The 10,660-nt window shown below is 35.8% G+C and overlaps 1 protein-coding gene across 4 annotated transcripts in view; it reads left to right on the top strand.

Annotated features, from left to right (window-relative positions):
- Positions 1-9,816, top strand: part of LOC108977768 (SRSF protein kinase 3) — an 11,801-nt gene extending 1,985 nt beyond the window's left edge. For 3 of the 4 annotated variants that reach the window (XM_018947653.1, XM_018947652.1, XM_018947651.1), the window contains exons 2-9: positions 1,068-2,179; positions 3,666-3,887; positions 3,953-4,404; positions 4,884-5,266; positions 5,856-6,233; positions 8,446-8,535; positions 9,055-9,325; positions 9,399-9,816. In XM_018947653.1, the coding sequence (XP_018803198.1) occupies positions 1,158-2,179; positions 3,666-3,887; positions 3,953-4,404; positions 4,884-5,266; positions 5,856-6,233; positions 8,446-8,535; positions 9,055-9,325; positions 9,399-9,595 (3,015 nt within the window). In that variant the 5' untranslated portion in view covers positions 1,068-1,157 and the 3' untranslated portion in view covers positions 9,596-9,816. The remainder of the gene's footprint in view (positions 1-1,067; positions 2,180-3,665; positions 3,888-3,952; positions 4,405-4,883; positions 5,267-5,855; positions 6,234-8,445; positions 8,536-9,054; positions 9,326-9,398) is intronic. The other variant, XM_018947654.1, reaches the window with a different exon arrangement.
- The last annotated feature ends 844 nt before the right edge of the window (positions 9,817-10,660 follow it).

Raw genomic sequence — 10,660 nt, 5'->3', positions numbered from 1 at the left:
GCACGATTTTGACATCCATTTACCGACTGTTGTGTCAAAGCTACCTTCCTTGCCCACCCTGGCGTTAAAGTCGCCAAGCACGATTTTGACATCCAAACGCTCATAGAAGGCGTTTTTGGTCACATCGTTCCACTCTTCCATCGGCGCGTGGGCGCAAATCAGCGATATGTTGAAGAATTTCGCCTTGATGCGAAATCATCATCATTCATCCACCGTACAGTACTCGGCGATGGAGTCTCTCTCCCATCACGAATCCCACACCGAATTTGCTCTCCTTTATATGGCCACTGTAGTAAATGCCAGAAGGACTTACTCGCGTGTCGGTCCATCGCACTTCTCGGAATGCGGTGATGTCAGCCTTTACTCTTACGAAGACATCAATCAGCTGTGCAGCGCTACCTTCCCAGTTAAGGGACCGAACATTCCAGGTGCATGCCCTTAAATCATAATCCTCAATGTGTTTGCAGTGGTCGTTATCAAAAGAGAGGTCCGAGGCTGTTTTCTTACTTTATATTAAGGGACTTTTTTACGTGACAGGTAATAACCCAGGGGACGGTTGTTTCGACTTCTTACTTTACCTCAATTTGAAACGGTTGTTTTTTGGCTACCCAGCTTGCTTGTTCTAAGACCAAAAGTCGTGAGCTGCTTCAGCCATATGTAAAAAAAAAACGTTTCTGGTCATTCCCAAGTGAATGGCGCTCAGAGAACTTTCCTGACTTGCGTTAACTTGTACACATGACTCCATCCTCCACTTGGGTATATAACAAATGATATTATAGTATGTGGTGTTTTAGCCTTGATACGGCAAAAACAGGACATTCGAGTAGAAAGTGCTGATATGAGTCTATCTCATTTTCTGCTCTGGTAAAATGTTCAATCTTACTGCTTGAATTCCGATCGAACACTGTCCAATTAGAACTCCAGGAACCATTGAAAAGTGAACTTTGTTGAGGGCTCCCTAGAACTCTATGATTCTTAATGATAAGGGTCGATGTTACCAAAGACACTGTGCTCCCCTAAAAAACGTGAAACATGAAATTAAGGTAATATTTTACACAACATTTTAGGTGAAAAAAATTGCAAAAAATCAATGCAAAAAATGCTTTGATTAGTTTAATTTACGGTCCTCAGAACTAAAAAATAATAACGAGAACAACATGCATCACATACAAACGTCGCTGCAAAAAATCGCGCTCAACCTCCAGCAGCTGCTCAATGCGCTACACAGCACCATCGTAACCACACAGGATACATGCGAACGCGTCGAGTTTTACGACTTTGCACTGACCTCGCCAGAACAGGAAATTTGTGGACTAGCAGATGCACCACGCTGGAGGCGACTACATGCACTCTACACACACTATTATACACTCCTTCTACACCATATGTGGCCTACGCTGCTGCTAGCGCTGCAGCATTGTCAAGACATCTATCACATCACACTGGACTATGGCATCGATTATGGCACGCGCTTGGCGCATTGGACCACACTACTCGCCAACGATCAAGTATTCATGTTCGCCATCAAAGTTTGTTTGTTATTGCTCTTCCTTTTTCTCATGCATTGGATAAAATCGGCCAAAGCGCCAGCAGCTCCAACGGCCACAAAAACAATTGTGGGTACGACGGGAGCAGTTATGACGAATTTACCGCTTGTAATGGCGGAAAATCGCATTGAAGAGCTGGCACCAGATGTCAAAGTGAGTAGAGCTTCATTCTCAATCGACACGCCCACAACGCCGACAACTTGTATAACACCCGCTGTGACACGTGATTTAGTTTGTGATTTCAATTTTGTGTCGCCGTCAGAGTTGCGTGCTGCGCTTGAGGCTGCAAACCAGCGCATGCTTGAGATTGAGGAAAAGCGTCGCCGCAAACGCATAACTAAGAAACGGAAATGCGTTTCGGCGGGTCCCATTTTGATTGCGATACGTTCGAAAAAGACACACAAGCAGAAAAAGGCGCAGGAAAAGCTGGAGCTGAAGCAACAAAAATTAATACATAAGCAACAACTAGAGCTCTTGACGCCGCCAAATACATCGCCAGCACGTGCCAGTTATTTGATGGCGAATGAAGATGAGAACTTTTTGCCCGTGCGCATGGAACCGTTGACTATTGGTGGCGCTGCCTATGAAATCGAGGTGGATGCGGAAACGGAAGCGGAAATTATTGCTCTGATGTGTGTGTGTGTTCGATTTTGTGAGACTGCTTTTAAGTTATTGCCTATGTACATATTTGCGAGTAGTGCTTGGTCCATACTTTTATACACTAAACGTTTTAAGATGTCTTCATTGGAAGATAACAGTTGTTTGTTTCTAAGTTTCTTCGCCATGGGAGTTTTAGACCATTAAATAAGTCTGAACAGTCGCTGAACCGTTTTCCAAATACAGATCAGGGCAAAATAAATATGTAGAGAGGTTTTTTGATAGCTTCCAAACGATGTTAGAAACGCCTCGAGCTTTTTCTAACAAGCAAACGCATCTAGATATCGTCCGCAGACGAACTAAATCCCTATTTATTTAATCCTGCGTATACCAAGTGATAGCTTCTGGCGGTCAGGTTGCAGAATTAATTCTATTATAAGAGCTTTTTGCGAAAAGCATGGCCTTCAAGATAGACAAAGATATTTGCCGCTATTCTTCTTCTTTATTGGCGTAGACACCGCTAATACGGTGATAGCCGAGATTGGCGGCAATTGGATATTTTAAGTGTAACCTGGTCCTTCTCCACCTGGTATTTCTAATGGAGCTGTGGTCTTCCTCTGCTTCCCTCGGCAGGTACTGCGTCGAAGACTTTCAGAGCTGGAGTGTTTTCATTCATTCGGACAATATGACCAGCCAGCCTAGCTGCTGTCTCTTGCTGAACTATGTCAATGTCGTCGTATAACTCGTACAGCTCATCGTTCAATCGAATGCGATATTCGACGTTACCAATGCGTAAAAGACCATAAATCTTCCGCAGTACCTTCCTTATTGTCCATGCCTCTGTACCACAGAGCAGGACGGGAATAATGATTGAGTTATAGAAGTTGGTCTTTGTTCGTTGAGAGAGGACTTTTACTCTCAATTGCCTATTATTATTATTATTTCGTGTTGAATTTCGAGGCTGGCGTTGGTGTTAATGTTGGTTCCAAGATAGATGAAGTTATCTAAGACTTTGAAGTGACGTGGGAGCCAAGTCGGGAGATATTTTGTTTAGCCGTCGTTCACTACCAGGCTCATTTGCTTCGCTTCCTTATACAGTCGGGAGAAAGCAGAGATATGGCCCAGTCAGATCATTCGACTTAATTATTATAATCTATATTATTATTATTATTTCTTTGGGGGTATGTTCAATCAAAGCTTTAAACCCATCAACCAGCAAAGCACGAGGAGCTCGAAGGCAATAATTTGCGCACATAGCCGAAATGGTGCACCAAGTTAACGAAAATTGGTGTAAACAGGTGGTCTTCGTCGCTCAAAAGTTTCGTTGTATTGCGCTTTAACTCACAGAACTGGTCATGAGAGCCCTATTTGGGATTGACAGAACTGGTTCAATACTTCTATTTTGTATCCAGGCACTATTCCGTAGCTTTAAGAACAGCTTTGTATTGCAATATTTGAATCCTAACTACAGCAATTCAGTTATTCAATTAATTAATCTACCAAACTTTTAAACATTCGCAGTTCCGAACCTCGTGGCACAATGAGCACCACCGACGATGTCTTTCCCGATTCGCCGGATAGCAGTTTATACGGTTCAGAAGAGGAGCAAGAGGATCCATTACAGTATTGTCGTGGTGGTTATCATCCAGTTATAATTGGCGATATATTTGACAATCGTTTTCGTGTTGTACGCAAACTTGGTTGGGGACATTTCTCTACGGTTTGGCTATGCAGAGATCTCAAGTAAGTTTCAATTTATTTTTTATGCTTTTTAATATTTCACTTCGTATACTTTATACCAACTGCAGGGATGAGAAATACGTCGCACTGAAGGTAGTAAAGAGTGCTCCGCATTATATCGAAACGGCCGCCGATGAGATACGTCTACTCGAAGCCGTACGCGATGCAGATCCGTTAGATATGCGACGAGAGCGCATCGTACGACTGCTAAACCATTTTACGATACGTGGCGTTAATGGCAAACATTATTGTTTGGTTTTTGAAGCGCTCGGTTGCAGTTTATATAAGTTAATTGTAAAGAATAACTATCAGGGTTTGGCCATAAGTCAAGTGCGCAACATTATCAAACAAGTATTGGAGGGTCTGGATTATTTGCACACAAAATGTAGTATTATACATACGGATATTAAGCCTGAGAACATATTATTAGTGATCGATAATGAGTCAGTGGTGAATCAGCAAATTGACGATGAAATCGCTAGTTTACGCGTGAAGGGTGCGGACTTTCCGGATTCATATAGTAAGTGTCGTTTCACTAATATTGATTATTACATATATCTGCAACAGCTATATTAAGTTTGCCACAAAGTTTGTAATAACCAAAAAACGCCGAAGACTGTATAAATAATTACCATAACGAGCTGAGTTGATTTAGCTATGCATGTTCGTCTGCCTGACTGTATATGCGAGAACTAGTCCCTTAGTTTTTGAGATATCCCTCTGCAATTGTGCACATGTTCTTTCCTCGCCAAGAAGCTGACATTTTGTCGAAAATATCGATATCGGACCACTGTGGTATGAAGCTGTCAAACAAACTTAGCGATCAAAATCAAGTTTTTGTATGGAAAATGTTTTTTTTTTTGCAATTGGTCGATTAAAATCCAGTTCGTGTATGGAAACCTTTTCATTTGTGAGGGGTATTGTAGCTTGGGTGCAATTAAAGCTAACATTTTATGTTGTTTTATTTTTATTAACTTTTAGTTTTCACACTCTTTACAGTTAGTTCCATTGAAAAGCAAGCGAAGAGTCGCAGTAAATGGTCAATGACCGATATGAATATTTCAACAACAAACAGCACGGGTACGGGCAATAATTCCTCCGCGTCATCCACGCCGTTGCCAACAACTACCGTTGCAACTGCAGCAATGACAGCTGCGGCGATAACGGCACTTAGCAAGGATGACAGCAATGCAACATTTAATACGAATACGACTGCATCATCGTTGGCGTCTAAATATTCAGCCACTTTGTTAGGTGAAAATGATGGTGTAGGTGGCGGACGCGCTGGCACAGAGAGCCCTTCAATAGGCGGTGGTACACCTTATGCGACAACCGGCAATATAAATAATCGCTATCGAGCCGAGAAGAAAATCACTGCCAAGGTAAGTTGTACAAGTTGTTTACAATTTTAAGTAATTTAGTACGGGTTTAAGTAACACGAATTGAAGATCAAGATATATACACTTATATATACACAATGAGCAATAGATAACATATTTGTTATTACTGCATGTTTAATAACGCTTATGAAATGATAAAAACAATCATACAGCAATAATCACACATTCCCGGCAACTTTTTTTTAAATTTTCGATGAGTTTTTTTTTTATAATATTTTTATGTTATAATTACTCATTATTGCACCAGCAGCAGCTATCAAAATCAATTTCATTTCCCTACACGCAATAGTGTCATAACATTTTGGCTTCAACCGGAAACGGTACACACCCTATTATGTATATCAACGCACTAGCTTTTAATAACGCCCTTTCACAATAATTGATTTAAATACATACATATGTACATATGCTAAGTAGTTATTTGCCACTCATCTAATAATATGCGCCCAATATCATTCGCCACCACCCACCATCATCATCAGCACTCTCACAACCGCAATCACCTGCAATCGTTTGTGTCCAATTCGTTTGTTCCTTTTTTTCTTTTCGTTTTTCATAAATATTTTTGCAGTCGATCGATGGTGACGGCAATATTGGTGACATGATAAGCACAACATCAACAACTACTACTACTACTACAACAACAACAACTACCACCGAAGCAATCAATGGCATCGAAATATTAAGTTTATTAAGTACAAAAAGCGAAAATATCGACGTTAATAATGCGTTGTCTCAAATTACTCTAAACACCCAAGCACAAGCACCACACAATGAACAACAACTACAACAGCAAAAACAACAGATACTACCATCACTCACGTCACAAGCACCATCACTAGCTTTACCAACACAAGCACAATCAYTAATACAACAACAACAACAACAAGCAACATCACAAAATAACAACGAAGATGTTAAAAATAGCAAAAATGCCGCTACCGAAAAGGTAACTCTGCTCTCAAATTGTACACGTATGTATGTATGTATTAATGTGTTTACATACATACCTTTGATAAATTGTACTTATGCTGTGCATTTATAGTTTTGTGCTGACCAAAACCAAATAATAATTCTTTAACTGTATAAGCACTTAAATCCATAGTTTGCTAAAGTATCTAAATACAACATTCCTAAGTAATTGTATATGTTTGTGCTGCAACGTACCTTAACCTTCCACTTTGTAGTACGCTACTTTTATTGAGTCAGTTGTCTATTAGCTTAACGGAAATGCATTGTTCAAGTTTCCTTATATATGTCACCATGTTAATTTGGTTCCTTAATAGTATATCAGTGAATTTATACTTAGTGACTTCTGCTACGTTTGTATTCATAAGCTCCTATTATATTTGTTTGTTTTCGTAAAAAATACTTTAAATTCCTTTATTAATTAAGTATAATACCTTTTTAATAAAAAAAATTAAATTTTTTATTTCACTCAACTGACATTTAAATAACTAGTGACAGTTTACTGTTATCGATAATTGCCCTCAGCTGCCATAAGGATAGCAAATCCTAATGTAGCGTTCACAAAAAGTGTGATTTACTTCAATAACAATTATGCTTAAATTCAAGTCATTTACGTTAGATGATTTTGCAGCTTTGGCTTTTGTATAGGATTTTATTTATTATTAAAAATAAAGAGTAAGATATTATCATATACAAATTAAAACAATCAAATGATTAGAAAAATGCCGCAGATAAACAATATACTGGTGAAAAATTTTAAATAATTTATTAAAAAAGCATACTAATCTCCAAAGAATTTTTTTTTAATATTCAAATGGTTATTGGCATGAATATTGGTTGGTCTTTTTATTTATTTTGTTTTATCTTTTAAATGGTTTATAGGTTAAAAAATATTATTTAAAGTGAAATAGTAGGATTTCGATAATATATATATTATATATATATATAATATACCAATAAACTTTTTTAAGATCTTAAACTTTAGAGTAATTAGTTAGAAAACATTTAAACCAAATATTTGTTGTTTAAGTATTTAAAATGCTTATCATTTATCCAGCAAAATTATGTTATTTAATTCCTTATTAAAATTTATCCTTCTATCTTTTAATAAGAAAACATTTTAATTTTTAAAAAGTTATCAAGCAAAGAAAGCAAGCAATTTTTCAATAAACGATAACGATTCTATAAGTAGTATTGCGAGTAGAGTTGCTTTTATCTTTACATTGCATAAAAATAACTATCGCTCTTACTTTTTTAACATATTTTCCACGTTAATATAAATCATCGTCAATAAAAAACGTAAAAAAATTACACAAAGTGGTTAAGGCAGTTATTGTACTTGTTTTAAATAAAACATCAATCTAATTACACAAGTTTTTTTTTGTACGAAAACTTCATAATTTTTAGTACACATTTATGGAACTTTTTATGTTACATAAATATGTTTGACATAAATACGTGCACGTATATCATAGAAAAATACAATACTTTGTAGAAACATGCTATTACTTTTTAAACATTAATTGACACTCGTCAATTCTTGCAGTATTTATACAAAAAAAAAAAAAAATATATGTTATTATATATTCATAAGTGTTTGTAACGTTGGAAAGTTTTGCGTTTTGCGAACATTTAAAAGACATTTTTATATGAAATATTATATTGATTAGTATTATTTGAAATAGTTTTAAGCTTTTCTGGTTTGCAATTGCGCATACATACTTATGAGCATTTTTAGTTTAAGAACTTGCCTAGCACTACTCCTCATGACATTTCCAAAACTAAATTTACTCCTGTCATAAAAATCCTTGTAAACGCTGACACAAGCTCATTGTCAAAATAATGTCGACTAAAATGTTGAGTTTAACTTGCTAAACGCGTCTCCTTTATTTAAGGGTATACATATTTGAGAGAGCAGTTGGCAGTTTTAACAATGGTCATGTGTCATTAACCAACGACATAGATTTTTGAAACATTTATTAAATAGTTACGAGCAGTTTTGTGGTCTATGTATTTGCGCATATATTTTTTTACATATTCATATCATTGTATATAATTTAATTATTTTTTTTTTACTGCACAGTTCGCTATTATTTCTTTACATACTTTTACTCAAGTATTTATTATACGTTTGCTATAATTTTAATATTATAAAGTAGAACCTATTTAACTTATTACTTTTTAATTCCTAGACCCAGTCCTATACAAATGCCATACAAGCGTTGATCAACAACACCAATGTACGCGTTAAAATTGCTGATTTGGGCAATGCCTGCTATGACGTAAGTTCTGCAGCTTTACTAATATATTTTTATACACTTGAATGATTTTGCTACAGAGTATAATAGTTTTGTTTACCTAAAGGTTGTACGAATCGCCTACAACTAAGCGAGATAGATATAGGGTTTTTATATATAAAAATGATCAGCATGACGAGAAACGTTAAAATTCGCGTGAATGGCTACATATGCGTCCGTCCTCTCGTGCAAGCTGAACCTGTAATAAGACCACTGCCACGTACAATCTCCGAAGAAATTGTTCAGATCAGACAACTACAATATGTAGCTGTCATACAAACCGACAAGACATTTTCAGTCATTTGAAATTTGGCATAGACCAGTATAGCATATAACTGCCAAACAAACTCTCACATCAATATCAATAGAAAGATCTTTATATTATATTTATACCCTTTAACGCTATACGAAATTCAGTTGTGAAGGATATTATACCTTTCTTGTTTTTATTATTATTAATAACATAAAAATTAATAAAAATTGTATTTAATTCCTTTTACGCAGTATCATCATTTCACTGATGATATACAAACGCGACAATATCGCTCCATAGAGGTATTGCTTGGCGCACCGTACACTTTCTCCGCTGACATTTGGAGTACAGCTTGTCTTGCCTTCGAACTGGCGACCGGTGATTATCTCTTTGATCCGCATATGGGCGAGACTTACTCACGCGATGAAGATCATTTGGCGCACATAATTGAATTACTAGGCGTCATACCGCCTTCCGTGATATTTCGCGGCAGACATGGACTTAAATTCTTCACTAGTTATGGTAAATTAAAAACTACAATATGCAATTCATATTCAATGATTTAATTTCGTTTGTTTTTCTGTGCAACTTGTAGGCAGCTTGCGTAACATTACGAAATTGAAACCGTGGAGTCTATTGAACGTACTCATCGAAAAATATGATTGGGATCCCATAGAGGCTAAAAAATTCTCTGATTTTTTACTACCGATGCTCGAATACAATCCCGTAATACGCGCCTCAGCGGCCGAATGCCTAAATCATCCATGGCTGGAGCAGGAGGAATTCGTTTGAAATGTGACCCTACTCATTTCACTAGTTGACTGATTACCTAGCTGAAACGAACGCAAATACGCACACAGTAGTTGTTGACGGCAGCAGAGAGCGCAAACTAACTTTGGCGTTAGCCAATTTAGCTGCAGACATGAACGAGAGAGGCTCACACTTTCTCACATTATTATTTAAATGTTAAGACTTTGCATACAAAAAAAAAAAAAAAAATATATATATATACAAAAAACAAAAGCAAAAATACAAATAAACTAAAATAAAATAATATGCGATAGACATTAATAAGATTTTTTAATATTTAATGAAGAGTGGAAATTAAATTAAATTAAATAAAGTTAAAAGCGTAGCATGACAAGTGAAAATTTGTAATAATTATTATATTGTCGGCAAAAAATAAAATATACCTTTGAGTAAAAAAAAACTAAGCATTGGTAACTAAATTAGTGGAAACTTAAAATATGTTTGTTAAAGTAAGTTTTCTATGGGAAAATAAATGAAATTTAAAACTCCAAAGTAGCATTAATTCTGAAATATGTATTAAAAGGCAACATTTTAAATAAGAGACAATTACAAAACTATAATAATAAAAAATAAAAATAAATTGTAGGATACCCTAACGACTTACCGACCCTCATATTTGCATATATATACATCAACACGTATACATTTATTAAAAATAACATATACTCTAATGAATTTTCGAATCCACATATGCCTAACTGACTGACTTATTTTTCATAAACAATTTAATAAACTAAAAACTTAACGGCAACAGCGTAATATAATTGATAAAATATTAAAATAAACAAAAAAACAATTATAAAGCATGGAGAAGTACATACGTTTTCAAAAAAGTTTTTCATAAGCAAATTGTGAGTACATAAAAAGTGAGAAATAAAATTTTTAGATCAATAAAAGTGGGACTTGTCTCAATTTGCTAAATAGTATTTGATATGATCACCAAAAGTGGTAATAATTTTATAACACTAGCTGAGCAAAGTTTGGCGGCTCTCAAAATTGAACGCTAAATTATATACATACATACATATATGTATGTATATTAAACCA

This window comes from Bactrocera latifrons, unplaced genomic scaffold (genome assembly GCF_001853355.1).
Source record: "Bactrocera latifrons isolate USDA-ARS-PBARC rearing strain unplaced genomic scaffold, ASM185335v1 scaffold_95, whole genome shotgun sequence".
NCBI lineage: Eukaryota > Metazoa > Arthropoda > Insecta > Diptera > Tephritidae > Bactrocera > Bactrocera latifrons.
Note: the sequence above shows the minus strand (reverse complement) of the source record. Positions and strands in the feature narration are given on the sequence as shown.